The sequence below is a fragment of the Protopterus annectens genome, chromosome 14.part0, assembly GCF_019279795.1.
Source record: "Protopterus annectens isolate FY-2018-M chromosome 14.part0, PAN1.0, whole genome shotgun sequence".
NCBI classification, from domain to species: Eukaryota; Metazoa; Chordata; order Ceratodontiformes; family Protopteridae; genus Protopterus; species Protopterus annectens.
In genome coordinates, this window is record NC_056748.1 from 618,963,625 (window position 1) to 618,980,133 (window position 16,509).

General features: G+C 38.8%; 1 protein-coding gene across 4 annotated transcripts in view; it reads left to right on the forward strand.

Annotated features, from left to right (window-relative positions):
* HERC4 (HECT and RLD domain containing E3 ubiquitin protein ligase 4) overlaps nucleotides 1-16,509 on the forward strand; it is a 3,175,640-nt gene that overhangs the window by 67,167 nt on the left and 3,091,964 nt on the right. For all 4 annotated transcript variants that reach the window (XM_044056374.1, XM_044056377.1, XM_044056376.1 and 1 more), the window contains one exon: nucleotides 11,515-11,822. In XM_044056374.1, coding sequence (XP_043912309.1) covers nucleotides 11,597-11,822 — 226 coding nt within the window. In that variant the 5' untranslated portion in view covers nucleotides 11,515-11,596. The remainder of the gene's footprint in view (nucleotides 1-11,514; nucleotides 11,823-16,509) is intronic.

Below are 16,509 nucleotides of genomic sequence, written 5' to 3' on the forward strand. Positions count from 1 at the left end.
TACAGCCTTCGCATGTTCCCCTTGATGTCATTACCCTAGAAACTTCACTTAAGGGGGCCACAAATTTAACAAGAACTAAAAAAACTAATACTTTTCCTCTTTTTTATAAGAGACCATAGTGGTTTGACCTACCTATTCAGAAAAATCAAATAGTCCCATTAAAATTTAACTAAATCTGCTAACTTCCAACTTAAAACATTATACGTAGTAACAAAATGCATCCTTTCTATCTCCCTCCGGGTTATATTTTTTTTTATTTGCACCTTATTGCTTTGATAACCATCTATTTGTCCCCCCTGAAAACGTATCCCAACACTCTTGCAAAACTTCTGTACTATAACCTTTATCAGTCTGTCTTTTTCAGCTTTTCCCCGGTTAGGGGTCGCCACAGCGGAACTCCAGTCCGTTAATGATTGGCAGTGAATTTTTACAGTTTTGAGTTGCTGGACAAAGTCCTCCATCTGGTCCCCCAAGACGACTAGGATCTGGAGACCATTAAGTGTTCTTTTTAGTTCCAAAAAAAAAAAAAAAGATGGGGGATCCAAGATCAGTTGTGGCGCTCTTAAATCTGAATCTAGTTTACTTATTTGACATTTTGGTTACTGGGAAAGTTCGACTAGGTGAGTAACCCATTTTCAGGGGAAGCCCATGGAGAAAAGCTCTATTACAAAGTAGATTTAAAAAAAAAAAGCTTTTACAGTTTTGAAACTGTATCATGCAAGTATAATACAATAGTATATAATGAGAGAGAGTAGAGTACAAATGAACTGTACAAATATTAACAAGATTCAGGAAACTGGCTGCAGATGGAAATCTGATGATACATAAACAGATGATACCCGAACAACTGATTTGTAAGAAAGTTCAAAAAAAGTATTATTGTCCTTGCTATACATTTGTCTAGTTAAATTTTGTCCTTGTTTGTCATATTTATATGTGTGCATATTTACATGGAGGTAGATGTAAGGAAACCGTGTGAAGTTGATCTGAATAAGATGAGTATGTTACTGGAATCAGCAGTGAGAGGTAGTAAGGGATAGCAAATGAGATACAGATTTAGTGGAAGGTGGATGACGTATATAGTAGAAGTTTGAGACTAGGCAGTACAAAATGGTGTGAGGTCAGTGAGAGTTGGTGAAGATAAGTAAAAATAAATATAGTAAGTTAGTGGAGTGTGTGGGGAAAGGGCAAGGTTAAGAGAGTGAAGGTAGGTAACATGAGATGGGAGGAAAGAGGAGAAAAAGGTGGAGTGGTTGAGTCATAATGAAGTGTCTGGTATTCAGTTTGGTTTTGAACAGGGACAGTTACTTGCTTTGAGTAGTAATTGTTGTACTTTAAATTTCTTGATTTTAAGGTAGTTCTAATGTCTAAGGGTAGTGCGTTCCATAATATAGTTGTTGAATAGTAGTGAAGAGATTGTCCATCAGTTTTGTTTGGTTTATATAAAGTTTATACCATGCAGTAGGAAGTACACCAAAGGAGAAGCGGTCCAATTATCCAAGGCTTTTCACGAAAAAGTAAAATAATAAATGAACGCTGTTAAAAAATCATGCGTTTTCGTCCTCCACGGACTTCATCAGATACAGCTTCATTGCAAACAATTGTCATTTTATATACATTTCAGTCAGTACTGAAATAACACCCAGAGTGGTGTTTAGGAATTCAGGATGTATTAAACATATTCTGGAGAATGGGAATAATAGGAAAGGTAGGACAGGTGATAGAGCAAATTCAGTTAGGATAGGGACATACAAATGCGGCTCCTGCAAACAATGTGAATACATCATAAATCAAGAAAAAATATTCATAGTAAGTAGACAACTTTGGTTAAATAGCAAGGGGTACTTTAATTGCGAATCCAGAGGGTTGGTTTACCTGGTCATGTGCACTACGTGCGCATCATTTTATGTCGGAAAAACAGAACCATGAGAAGACGTATATACGAACACATGTACGACATAAAAAAAAAGCAAAGATACAAATGCACTGTATAGGCACACCATGGTATGTGAAGAATACAAGTATAGATTCTTTGTTTTAGAGCAAATTAAAAAGGAATTGAGGGGTGGCCCATGGGAGGAATGTATAGGTTATAGGGAGTTATGGTGGCAATTAGCACTTGAGGCAAACAGAAATCCAGGATTGAATGAATATATTTCGATCCAGCCACTATTAAAACTAAAAGCAAGCATGGAATAAAAATGAAGTTATTTCCCCACATATGCCACTAGATGGCAGTATACATCAACACACATTAATAAACATTTACAATAAGCACCTTTAATGTATTAAATATTTTGATAGAAAATTTAGATATTTATATTATAATTTATCTTAATACATTACAATATTTATTATACAAGTATTTTCAAGAGTTTTATAGAATTGCATATTTTTTAAAAACAAAAGTATTATATGCTTAACAGAATTTTTTTGAAAGTTTTTGTTTTAATTGAATGGATTTTACGATTGGTTAGGGTACTGACGTCAATGTATATAAAATGACAATTGTTTGCAATGAAGCTGTATCTGATCCATGGAGGACGAAAACGCATGATTTTTTAACGGCGTTCATTTATTATTTTACTTTTTCGTGAATAAAAGCCTTGGATAATTGGACCGCTTCTCCTTTGGTGTACTTCCTACTGCATGGTATTGGTTTTTGGAGAAGGTTGCCGTTTTGTTATTAGTTTTATATAAAGTTTAATTACTGCTTGGCTTTGGAGCAGAGAGCTCGTGGGTATATAGATTTGGAGCAAAGAATTTATGGAACGACGTGTTTCGGAATTCTAGATGATTTTGTGTGCTATTGTTGGTATCTTAGTTGGGATAGTTAGAGACAGCTGAGGGAGGTAAGAGGAGCACAATGATGTTTGTAGAATGGTAATCCTGTTGCATATTTGGCAATTTTTATTGTAACAACATTCCAGTTATTCGTTAGTGCAATTTGGAAGTTGGTTATTGTGGGGGAACCGTATAGTAAGTAGGGTAGCAGCTAAGCGGGGGCCAGTGTTCTTTTAGTGGTAAGAGTCCATAAAATATTTGTGCCGATGTAGCATTCCTAATTTTTGGAGTGTTTTTTGATGGTATTATGAATATGTAGGTAAATGGTTAATCTGTTACCCCCAATAGTTTGGCATGTCGGACCGCTTCAATTTCTGTATTATGGGAATGTATTTTAAAATCGGTAGAATGTGATTTTGGTGTGAAGAGAGGTAGTTTTGGTTTTGTTTGGGTTTAGTAGGAGTTGTGCATTGAGCCAGGTTTCAGTGGATGAGGAGGAAATGATAGTTGAATAATCAGCAAATTGGATAAGGGTGCTTTGATGGGAAGCGGTATGGAGATTATTTATGAAGATGTTGAAAAGCAGTGGTCGGAGGGTAGAGCCCTGTGGGATTCCCTTTTTATTGGGTAGATATTTGAGAGCCTTGACATTTTACACATTATCTTTGAGATGGGTAGATTGAAACCATTGTAGAGAAGTGTGTGCAAGTCCTAGGGAAGATCATGCAAAAGTTTGGGGTTTGGCAGTGTCAGATGGCTTTGGTAGATGGAGAAATATTGCTGAGGTTAGATGGCCTAATCTCTAACCCTGATTTGCATCTGTAATGGAGATTAGGGCAGTTGTACTGGTCTGAAGCCGTGGGGGAGCATTTTAAGTAGTTTGTTATGGATGAGGTAGAGAGGAAGTTTAACTAGGTACACATTTTTCCAAAATTTTGGAGAGGAGAGAGAATGGTGATGGGGTAATGATTGGACAGTTCATTTGACCCCCCCCCCCTGTATGTAGGGGGTGACGATTGATTTTTTTTTCCAGGTTGTTGGGCTGTAAGATGGATGTGTATGAGAATACTAACAGGGTAGACAATAGCATCAGCTGCAAGTTTTAAGTATTCGGATGGGAAGTTGTCATTGGGAAGAGAGCTGGGTTTTATTTTTTGTAATAAGCACCATATATAGTTGGTGGATGCTGGTCACAATGCAAGGAATATTAGTTTTGGAGGCAAACTTTGGAGTAATTTGTGAAGTGAGTGTAGGGAAAGTGGAATATTTGTAGTTGGTTTTGGGGAGCGGCAATATCCGGTTGGGATTATTTGTGGAATTTGCAGAGTGGGGATTGTTATGATTATTAACCAAATTGTCTATACTTAATATATATCTATATCTATATCTTTCTGCTATTTTACGGTGGGGATTTATCTGTGACTGGAGCAGGATTTTGTTTTGATCCTGGGGTAATCCAATGAGGAAATGTTGGACCAGAATTTTTTGTGGATTATTTTTGTGGTCAGGTAATGAAGTACCATTTCTTGTCAGCAGTTATAAATTTATTTGCTTGGTTACACAGCTGCCTATAGTTTTGCAAGGATGATTCATTTTTATGTTTCTGGGATTCTTTCCACGCCTTTTCCCTGTTTAGTAGTAATTGGTTTGTGGCCTTTGTAAGTCAGGGTGCATGATTTGACAATGATTCGTTTTGTACGAAGCCAGGCTAGACTATTGAGGGTATTGTAGATTGTTGAAATAATTGACTGCATCATCTAGGGGTAGTATGTTTAGCATGGGCCAATTTAAGGGTTTTAGTATATTAAGAGATTTGACTAAAGTTAGATAAATTGCAGGAGGTTGTGTAGCTATGGGTTTTAGGTGAAAGGGAGATAGTTCTGTGAGTGTATTCGTTAGATGGTCTTAATGTGTCTGGTAGAATACTGGAGTTATTTATAAGCATCTGTGAATAGGATCCAATCTAGAATGGAGTTTTGGTTATTACTTTTATGAATTTGTAGTAGGGGTTGTGATAAATTGTGTGAAACCTGAAAAATTGAGACTATTAGGTGGAAAGTCAGATTAGGCTCTACCAGTTGATATTGACATCACCAGTGATGATATTTTCATTGGATATATTTTGAGACATCCAGGACAGAATGTTTTCTAATGTGGGTGTGTTTTGACCAGGGGGATTGTATAGAACTCTGTAATACAGTTGTTTAGTTTTATATAAGAAGGCAATGAGGATTTTTGTGTTACATTTTAAGATGGGCTTAGTGTAGGGTATAATAGTATATGAGGATGGGTAAATTAGAGCAATACCATCTGCTTTTTATGAGTTCTGTCTGATCTTATGCTATATCCTGTTGGAAGTAAACTGTCCTGAATATTTGGTTTTAATCAAGTTTCCATGTTGGCAAGTAGGTTGGGGGTTGTATTGTATTAACCATACATGAAGGACTGTTATTTTATTACACATACTGCATATGTTTAGTATAGCCAGAAATGGTGAGTTGGAAAAGGATTTACTATAATTTTATAGGGCAGAGAGGGGTCCTGGGTTTAAGTGAATGTCCCCTCATTGGGATAGGCCAGAGAGTTTGGGGAAATAGTGGATTGCAACTGTAGGTATTTTTGCTCTCATTTTTGAGAGTTTCATTTACAGTTGTTGGGATAATGCAGAATTTTGTACTTCACATAGTGGAGGATATTTGAGTTCAGTAGGCTGACTGATGTATCAGAGTAGCTATTTATATGTTTCTCAAAGCTAATATTGGATGTATTTTAAATAGAGCTGTTATGGTAGTATTTTATGATGTATTGTTTGAGCTGTATACTGTGTGTTTTATAGGATGGTGAAGCATTTTTTGTGTTTTACCTTTGTTTTGCATAATTGATGGTTGAATTGGTTGATGTATTTAAGCAACCTAATGGAATATATTGTTGTCTGATGAAGCAGTATTCTTTGACTCCAAAAGTGCTCACAATAAATGGTTTTCATTTCATTTGATTTGTGTGTCTTAAAAGGAACCTGTGCCATTGTTTGGTTCACCCTGTTTGGACTTTATAGTGAAAATAATGTTGCAGAGTTACATGCATGAAGGAAATGCAGGTTTAATGGGAAAGGTATGATCAGATGACAAAGGACTGAAAGAGAGTTGTAAGGTGGGAAAGTAAAGGGTGGATAGTAGTTAGATGTAAGGCAGGTAGGAGATGTAGTGGTCAGGCAGTAGGAAATAGCACAGAGAGGCGTACAGCAACAGGAAAGCAGAAAATCAGCAGAAAGAATAGATTTGGAACACGGCAAAAGACAATTGTAGGACAAGGCTATTACTAGTACACAATTGCTACACCTTGACAGGCTGATACAGCTATACAATGAAAGAGTACTGATGAACTAACCATTCAGAAACTAAAATTCAAACATCCTGCCAGTGTAAACAGTTTATGCAGTTGTGTGGGTATCTGCAGATAAATAAATTAATAATTAAATATGTATCTTAAAACACAGGCACAGAACAATGAGGCAATGAAACAGTAAATCAGTGTAACCTTGTGGGCAAAGTTCTGGATGGTCACAGTACAGTCCATTTTACCTCTGCGGATGAAGGATTACTGGATGTGCTCAGTTAGTCTCCAAGATGCCTACTATCCTATCAAGATCCAGCGGCAATCCAAGAGACTCCTCCATTTTTGGCTGGGAGCCAAACATTCAATTCAGAGTGCTGTATTTTGGTCTTGCCACAAACATTAAGGTGTTCTCAAAGAAAATGGCAACTGTGACACCTTATCTCAGGTTTCAAAGGATCTAAGTATTCCCAAATCTAGATGATTAAGTACTATCTCCAGGGATCTACTCCTGACGCATCAGTTATTCCTGTTACAACTGACAGCTCACCTGGGCATAGCTGTAAACACCAAGAAGAGCAGGCCTCCTCCTCCTATTCAATCCGTAGATTTCATTGGTTGCCACATGGTTACTGTAGAACAGATGGCAAAACCTTCCTCGGCACAAGTCAAATCACTCTTATCTGTAGCTCTTCAGGAGATAAATCATTCCAGACCTCAGGCACTACTTGTTTTCTGCCTTCTAGATCTGATGCTTCCTCTGTACTGACTGTTCCTTTAGCAAGATATAAAGTGAGAGATCTACAGTAGATGCAAGCTGTACAGTGGTCACATAAACTACATCCCCTTCAATACAGTGTGGTTCATGCAGGTCTGCAGGAAGCGCATTGTAAATTGGATTTCATCCTGTTCAGTAACTCTGGGCAGACGCTTCTGTCTTCTGGTACTCTGAGCCACAGTGACCATGGATATTTACCTTTATGGGTGGGGTGAGGGGGCATTTCGAAGGGATGATGGTCCATGGAACATTGTCTACAGTAAAGGGCAAGTTTCACATCTGTGTCTTGGAGTTAAAAGCAATCCTCCTTACATTACAGGCATTTCAGGACCATGTTTGGCGTCAGGCTGGCACCCCAGCACTGTAAAAATCCCCTGCCAATCATTAGCAGATCGGAGTTCCGCTGTGGCGATCCCTGACCGGGAAAAGCCGAAAGAAGTACCCAAGGTTGTGATTGCCATACACTTGGACAGTATGTCATTGTTTGGTATGTCAGCAAGCAAGGTGGAACTTGATTATATCCTCTCTGCCTAGAAGCCATGAGGATTTGGCAGTGGGTGATGTTTTAGAACTGCTTTCTTTAGCAGTGCACATACCTGGGATGTCCACCATCCTATTGGACAAACTGAGCAGAACTATACTATTGCTTCATAAGTGGTCTCGTAGCAAATCTGCAGGAATGTAGATTTTCAGCTGCTGGGGCCAATCTTGCTGAGCCCTGTTTGTTTCGTACATAAACAATAAATGCAGAAGTTACTTTGTCCTCATCCCTCCCCAGGGAAATTTAGTGAGAGGTACTGTAATCCATCCTTGGCCCTCAGGTCCCCTTTCCATCAATTCCCCTCATCACCAAGTTCATTCACAAAGCTATGCAGTGTGCAAGACCAAGGTAAACATCATTGCTCCCTTCTGTCTCGATAGTTATGGTTTCCCTTTCTTTGGCCTCCATTTGTTCACTGACCTTGGGTTCTGAATCCATTCCCAAGTCTCCTCACACACCCATCTGGGTTTACCTGTACTGGATCTCTAAACCCTAAAGCTAACCCCATGGTTTCTCCAGTTATAACAACAGCCAGAAATGCCAGGTGTTCTTCCACGGTAGTCCATATTGTATATCTTCTTCTCAAAGAAACTAAACCAAAAAGACTTATAAGAGCAGATGTAAGCATTTTTCCATCTAGGCCTCTTCTAACAGCACCCATTTTCGGCACCTTTACCAAAAAGTTGGAAGTTTCTTTCAGAACTCTAACTCGACCCAGACGTGAAATCTAAAAGTACAATTATTCAGCCATTTCAAACTTCCACATAGGGCTCAATAATGGTTCTGTTGCTTCCCTCAGTGTCCAAATCTTTCCTTAGAGGAACCTTTTCATTCAGATCCCCAATTTGCGATCCATTCCCTTCCTGGGAGATCCCTGTCTTTCTCTAGTCTCTGATCCAAAGCTTTTCAAACCAGCAGCATCCATAGATGCTAAGTTTCTTTCATGGAAGATTATTTTTCTGGTTGCTATTACATCTGCAAAATGAGTGTCAGAACTGCAGCCAGTATTGTGTAAATTGGTTTACTTTCATTTTGTCGAATGGTATGTGCAATAATGCATTTGCGCCTCTCGACAGAGTGAATTAGGGAACACTTCCGAAGACAAATGTTGAAAATGGTTTAATGGACAAATGTCAGAAATGGTTTTCCATGTGTTTGAATGGCATTGTGCATTCACATTATAGCCATTCGAACCTCGAGTCAGAGTTGCGGGATTTTGCTGTTGTCCTTTCGATGTAATGCACGTCTGACAACGGACACGTGACCTAATGAAGGTAAACCGTGTAAATCTCCCTTTCTTATTTTTCATAAATAGTGTCATTGGTAACAAACCCTTCCTTGTTCCCTCGTTAATGTTACTTCAGATATTTTACTTGAATTAACAGATTTGCCAGTTTTCTTCCCAAATTCTACCAGTATTAGAGAACATGTACTACACGCCATAGATGCACATAGACAACTCCGATTCAGATAAACTGTTTATATCCTCCTTCAAGAAAAAGGTGGGACTATCAGTATCTTAGGGTAACCCTTTCAAGGTGGTTAGCTGATAATTTTTTGAGACACAGACAAATGAAATGTAATGTGTCTACAGTCAAAGCCTAAGGTGCATTTTTGCAGAGCATTGGCAATTTCAACAGCATTTGTAAATAAAGTGCCTGTCAGTGATATGCAAGCCATGGCAACTTTGTCCTCGACTCGTACCTTTGTATTTGATTTACAAGTTAGATGTGCAGTCCAGAATTTGCACATATTTGATATCTGCCATACTGAGGAATATCCTTCCTGGAGACAATATCAGATAAGAAAGTTATGTAATTAACATAAATGATAGATCCATGTTGTCTTTTTGTCTGGTTCAGCGTCCCTGCCTTCTTGTCCTACCAGATTGTCATTGTTTACTTTCTAAGGATCGGCCAAATCTCCTTTAGACCCTCCCTGATTCTGTGCATCTCTTGTACTATGCAGTGCTTATTTCTGTATATAATGTGACATCCTTTAGTCAGTCAGAAAACTTGATCTGAGGTAATTCGGGCAGGAGAGGGGAATTGTTGGTAGGGTAGGAGTCGCAGCTTTTGAATCTAAAGCTTTGGCATAAGGTGCCAAGGTCAGATCAGGACAAATTCAACAACCCATGTGCTGAACCAGACAGCAGTCTGTGGATTTCTTTGTGTTGCTGCCAAATTGGTCAGAGCATTGTAAAAGCAGTTGGGAAGTCCTGAATTTTATTTATTTATTTTTTTTATTTTTTTAGTATATTTCATAAGACACTGTTATTGAGTTGAGGACACTGGTGGAATGTTTAACACTGTTCTTTTTCTTTTTGAAAGAAGACAACATGGCTCTTGTTTATGGTAAGTAAATGACTTTCATATTTTTAGTATAACAGCAGATGTTTGAATGGTCACTGCTGCAGTAGCTGCACCTTCCCTCCATCCCCCTTGTTTTTTGTGTGTTAGGGTGTGGGCGTTTTATTTTTTGTTGCCCAATTTTGTCCTTTTAGGTGCAATGAAAGCACTGAAGGGTTTGGTGTCCAAACCTGTCTTTTTGTAGTCGGGAAGGAGCCCTAAAGCTTTTGAAACTGGCTAGCTGTTCTTCCTTGGCAGGCTGTAACCTATGCAGCAAAGGCTACTGCAGTGATCATTCAGACAGCTACTGTTAAGGTAGGTGTACTTGCAAAACTGTACTTTACAGATTTAGTGTTATGGATAAAATTTGGACAGCTAAAGGGCAGATAATGGCTTTCCCAAGCTGTGAAATGCAAGTGATTTGTGTGCATAGGCACCCACTTTCTAGGGAGTAATTTTTTTTGTCTCTCTTCTGTGACACTTGTCAGGCAGGTAGTTAGGCTGAAAGTTTACCAGAGCACTTAAATTGTGTAATATCAGCGTGTTTTCATAATCAAACCAAGTTATTTTGCAAAATTTTTTACAAGCTTGATGACAAGACTTTAAAGTACATACTGGTCTTCTTGTCTCTTCACCATATCAAAACAGCATGAACTTCACTGATATTTGGTCATCACTAGACAGCAGATGTTTAAGAATGCATAGAGCTGTTACGTAGTACATATCATTTTGACTGTCGTATGACTTTATCAGCCACAGTGAGTTCACTTTACTGGCTTCACTCATGCTCCATTTTTAGTAAATATTTTTGATGCAGTCAGACAGAACTCGTTTTAGCACTATACCTGCTTTTCAGTTTCTATTTTTTTAAAAATAGACATTCGGAATCCTTTTACAATGGGCATCTCAAGAAAATGGAAGAGTTAAGGGGTTACCTGGGATTTTACTGAATGCATATAAATTATCTTTAGTTAAAGGAATATTGCTTGCTAGCATAATTGAGTTGTTATATTGTGGGGATGAGGGGATGAGGTTTTAAGTTGCAGCTGTTTATTTATTGTCGTCATAGCAAGTATGTGCTCCCTCGTCACTGAAATTAACCTGATTTATTTTTCTGTATTTTAAATCAAATTTAGAACATTCTACAGAAGACCATTTGGGCTCAGCTTTGCAATTGCATGTGGCTCTCTTTAGGTTTTGCTGCCAAATTGGTCAGAGAACATAGTGAAAGCTGTTGGGAGTCTGTTAGCCTGATTTTTAGTATATTTCATAAGTTACATAGTCACTATTGAAGACGCTGGTGGAATGGATAACACTGCTCAGTTTCTTTTTGAAGTATATGATAATATCCTACTCTACATTCTCATTTGACTGCATCCACTTGGCTTCAGACTTTATAAATGTAAAAAAATAAATAAATGTACCTTTTTTCTCCCTTTCCTCTGCTGATCTTTGTAGCTTGACACATTTCTGAAATGTAAGGGTACATGCTAGGAATATTGCTTCATCTTGTCATCTTTATTAGAAGTTATAGTACAGTCTGTTGGAATTGCAGTGGTATTCTGTAATCACCAGGTAAAAAGAGATGCTTATTTATTTTTTTAATTTTGTGGAATGTAACATTGTATTGTGTATTTGTATGTGAAACTTTGTAAACAAAAGTGGCTGGTGATTGTATAATATGTAACTATAACATGACATCATAATAGTTTAAAATGTTCCCTTTTTAGTGTGAAAAAAGTACAGCTGATGAGGAAGACACCAGTTTAGCACTGAGATTATCTATTTATTTGAACCTGAAGGGCTACAGTCATGCTTTGTTGGGGAAATGCTTCCTTTGGACAGTTAGGACTCGGTGGCATTGATGAAGAAGTTGTGTTAGAGCCCAGGAAATGTGACTTTTTCCGTAGCAAGAACCTTCTTGATGTTGGATGTGGTCGAAAACATACAGTTTTCATTTTGGATGATGGGACAGTATATACTTGTGGATGTAATGATCTAGGACAGCTAGGACATGACAAGGGAAGAAAGAAACCAGGTAGGTAATACATTAAGGTCATAAATACTTATTTTGTGCCTGAAACCTTTTGATTAACGGTTTGTAAAGAAGTGCAAACTACATTTTGTGTCATTTATAACTTATTTGCAAACAAGTTTCAACGTTATGCAAAGTACATTTTGTCTTCTGTTGATCTTTGGTCTTGGCAGTAACAATCCACTGTTACTTTAAGAATCCTGTGATAGTCTGAGAATTTTTACACAAGTTTAACTTAGTAGCAGATGGAGATTTAAAGCCTATAATTTGAAAAGTGCGCTGATGGTAAGGTACTGGTGGTAGTGATAACCCATATGAAGTACACAAGTATGTGCATTGTAAAGTGTATACATACATGTATTTATCTGTTTGTTTTGCATCTTGCATGTGTTCACGTCCTGCTGCGGAAATTATGCCCTTTGGAGAATGATAATTGCATCCTTTATTTCTTCAAGTGTCTTGGCATTGCATCAAATTCTGTATTGTTTGTGGAACCAAAGGTGGTTGCTTTTGTGGATATTATAGTCACTTGAATTACTTGACTAGTTACTGAATGTTGGAGTATGTTATGGATGCTTAATTGGTAGAAGGCAGCAATAAGCCTACGTAGTTTACCCTTTAAATGCATTTAACATTTTACTTCCCCTCCTCTCATTTCCTACTCTTTTTCCACCTGTCCCATTCCCTCTTGAAAGCCTCTTCTGTAGTCCATTCGGTGAACCTAGATCCATATTTGTGAAGAAATACTTCAGAAGCTCTGAGAGATGGTTCCTAATAATTTTCTGCTGGTTTCTACTCATCTTCTGTTCGTCCTGATCAGGATGACCCCATCACATGTCCGTGACGTGGTCTTGTGTACCAGTAATTTACCAACCTGGCTGTTCTGGACTGTGCAGTGAGAAGAGTTCTGGTCTGTGATAATTTCTGATGTTCTTTCTGTGATCGTTGTTGCAATGTTACTAATTATAGGGGTATCCCATGAGAGACCGACTTTACTTCCAGCCAGGATACCAAAGCCTAATAGTCTTGTGCTGTACAACTGTATGATGAAAGTATGCCAAGGCTATGTTTGTAAGGGACATGTACAGGTGTGAAGTACTTGAAACTTTTTCGCCACCAACCTGAACACAAACTCCATTTCTTTGTTGGCCTGTCCGATGTATGACTGTTGCCAGTTTCACCTGGCTTAGGCTGATATGTTCCTTTTTGGGGTGACGTCCTGTTTATTTTCTGACAAAATATTAAACTTTTTCATGTCATTTAGCAAGGTAGAGTGATATTGTGGGAGACAAATATCTTACAGGGACAGCCACACTAAATGATTTTTACTTGGGAGCCAGTCATGACAATATAAAATTGTTGTATTTGACAATCTTTTCTACTCAAGACCCTTAGAAGCAGATTGTCCTTCCTTAAGATTGCCTAGAAAACCAAAGTCTGAAAGGTAAAATGGAGACTTACACTTGAGTGGATGTTAATCATTTAAAAAAGAAACTTGGAAAAAAGTCTAAATTAGATGCTTTAGTTATCGGACCTCTCAGGAGGCCGACATGGCACAGCCACTTTGACCATTCAGATGTCTGCCTTGCCTGCGAAGGGGGAACAAAGACTGATTTATTTCAGAGGGACCCGATGGCATTTCTCTTATTCTTTTCAGAGAGGAACTTTCAGGTCCACTCATATAAGGACATTGCGGGATTGAAATTTTATTGTATAAAACTCCCTCTTCCCACTATGAAACTTGTAAGACTTGAGTATACCTCTCCTTCGTCCACAGCCGTCAAAGATCCTTAAAAGGAGTAGTATGATTTCTGCTAAGGACTGTGCAAAGCTTTGGGATCTTTGAAGCTCAACATTTCTTTTCCTATGCTCCTCCTCTTTCCTCTGCATGAGTGAGGGAGTCGGGTAGGGAGGAAGGGATGTTTGATCACTGCTTCAGTGATCGGGAGGGAGGTTTCATCACTGCTTTAATAAACCCTGAAAGTCCACCTCTATTCCTTAAGAAAAAAGACTTACTCTGACCCTGCTGCCAGTTAGATTTTGATAAGGATGGTAAGGTTACTGATTAAAAAAAAAAAAAAAGTTTGCACCTCTTCCACTCAGGCCTTTTGTGCTGTTAAGTATCTGGTCAGGTGTGTCTGATAATTATCTGCATTGAGGTATTGAACAAGCTTTTGTTTGATATGCCCGAGTCTGATAGCAAGTCTTCTGCTGCTTCTGTGCTTAATGCTGCTTCCCAAGTTGAAAAGCATTCTATTAAATGTGGCTATGATGTAGCTGGTGCTTCCACCAAAGAGCTGCTATTGGATTTGTTCTGAATAGATTTGCCTGGCTTAGGTTCCATTCTCTTCCTGAAGACATTTAATCTAATTTCTTAAATGCTCCTCTGGATAGGGATTCTCTCTTTGGTCCTTGCTGCTGCTGAATGGTTAAGAACCTTCAGGAGAGAGGTTGACACTCTCTTTCTTTTTTTCATAAGCTAAAACAATCGGTAAAAAACAAAAGAAAATACAGCTAGGCTAGACTTTTCACTGTGCGATTCCTTAAACCTCTTGTATTAGAGGCAACATGGGATATATGCAAATGGCTCTTTAAGGACATCAGGTGTTTCAGCTCTACGGCATTTATGAATGCCCATGACTTTGTCTGTTTATGGATAAACTCAAGCCAATAAAGCCAAACCCCACTAGCTGTGGACATGCATGTTTCGGCCTTCTTATGGCATCATCAGCACAGCACTCCTTCATAAAGCTCAAAAGGCCCATCTATAGGATAAAAGATTATCAAAAGATAATTTGGGACAGACCTAAGTAGAAGTTTAAGGGGGTCTAAACCCCATTTCCTGACAAGTCACCTTCCTTGTTGACCGTCCGCCGTGGCATACCCCTTTGCCAGAGAAGCTTTCCCTATCCCTTCCAGCTTGGGACTCCATAACCAGAGCCCACTGGCTTCTTTCTGTCATTCAAAGTGATTACAGAATGTCTTGTTTTCGCTGCTTCTGTGACTAGGCATTCTTCCTGTCCCTTCAAGTCCGTTCCATTTGATTCTTCTAATTTTGAGGGAGTTGTTTGCTCTGGACACCATAGCACTGGTTCCTGCTGATCAGATTGGAATTTTATTCAGGATTTGCCCTGGTCCTCAGAGGTGAAATGGAGGCCCATTCTGAATTTCATAGTTTTTCAGTGTGTCCCATAATTCAAAACTATGTCCCTGCAATCCTTACTTCCTGTGATTCTTCCAAAGCCCAAAACTTTTTACTGACCTTTGATATAAAAGATGCATATCTGCATATTCTAGTCATATGGACAACAGGAGGTTTTTAAGGTTCTGTGTTTCAGAGCATCATTTTCAGTTCTCTGCTTTGCTGTTTGGACTCTGAAAACTTTTAGTGCCACAAAGTATGTAGTTCTTCATCTTTCTGCATCTTTGTAGAATTCAGATTTTCCCTCATCTGATGATTTGCCACTGGATCTCTTGCATGGTGTGTCTCAATCTGGATGTCAGTAAGGAGGAGTATAGAGATTCCTCGGCACTCCCTTGAAGACCCCAAGCTTGGAAAATGTTGGGAAGTAAGGAAAATATGAGGTAATCCACTGAACTACTGTCTTCCCTGCAAAGGATGCTACCAAAGGCCTTTTAATCCACCAAGCAGTTCCCATGGGTTTTCCTTCTGTTGGTAAAAATGATTAGAGTGACAACCTGATTGCCATGGGACAGATCTGATACAGTGACTCCATTGTCAAGGAAATCTGATTGGGTCCTCTGACTACCCACAAAGTTATCTTTGGTTGAAGACTCCCAAACCAGACACCTTTGCAGCAGCTGTTCTCAAGAAGGGGTTCACTCCCCAAATTCCTGCAGTCCATCCCCCAGATTAGGAGTGCAGTTCCCTGGACCCCTTAATTCCAGTGCTTGGCGTCAGGGCCTCAGAGCCACTATAGATGGCAGTGTGCCCAGTTACAGAAGTTAGTGCAGGTGTTCTCCACATAATAAACCTCTAGTTCCAGGCCTGCAGATTCTTTGAATATCTCCAATGTATTTCCTTGCCCTGATCTTGGCACCTGTTTTGTCTGTAAAGAAATCTTTTTCTGACCCTTTGACTGTGCCAACTGTCAAAGGCAGTAGACTATCTGGTAGAGTTCTAGCAAGATCTGATAGATGAGGTGTAGCATTCTGTGGACTAACCAAAGTCAAACTGTTCTAGTTGTACAGTGTTTAATTCATTTTGAACTGGTATGATGCAAGTAAGTGTCTCCGAGAGTAAAGACAGATTCATACAATATATTACTGTATATGAGCACACGCATCTCAAGCTTACAAATTTCACTAAGAACATCAAAGTGATGTATATGAACATCCTTTTACACAATACCTGCTTGTTCTATCCTGATATTAAGGCACACCTAGAAAACATGGAGAAAAAGCATAAAACCTCTATCTAATTGGCATCAGATTTCAACCACCTCAGTGTTCCTTTCCAGATGCAGAGAGCCAGCACCCAGATATGGTTCAGGCATGTGGCACAAAATAAAAATTGGCTGTCTGGGAGAAACCCAAATAATCAAGGCATGTTCCTTCAGGGTCACTATTTTTAATGGAATGCTGTCCAGCATTCACAGTATAGATTTAACTGAAGAATGGGCAGTGCCAGGAAGTCTTAAGGCCTTCCCAGACTTCACCAATTTGAAGG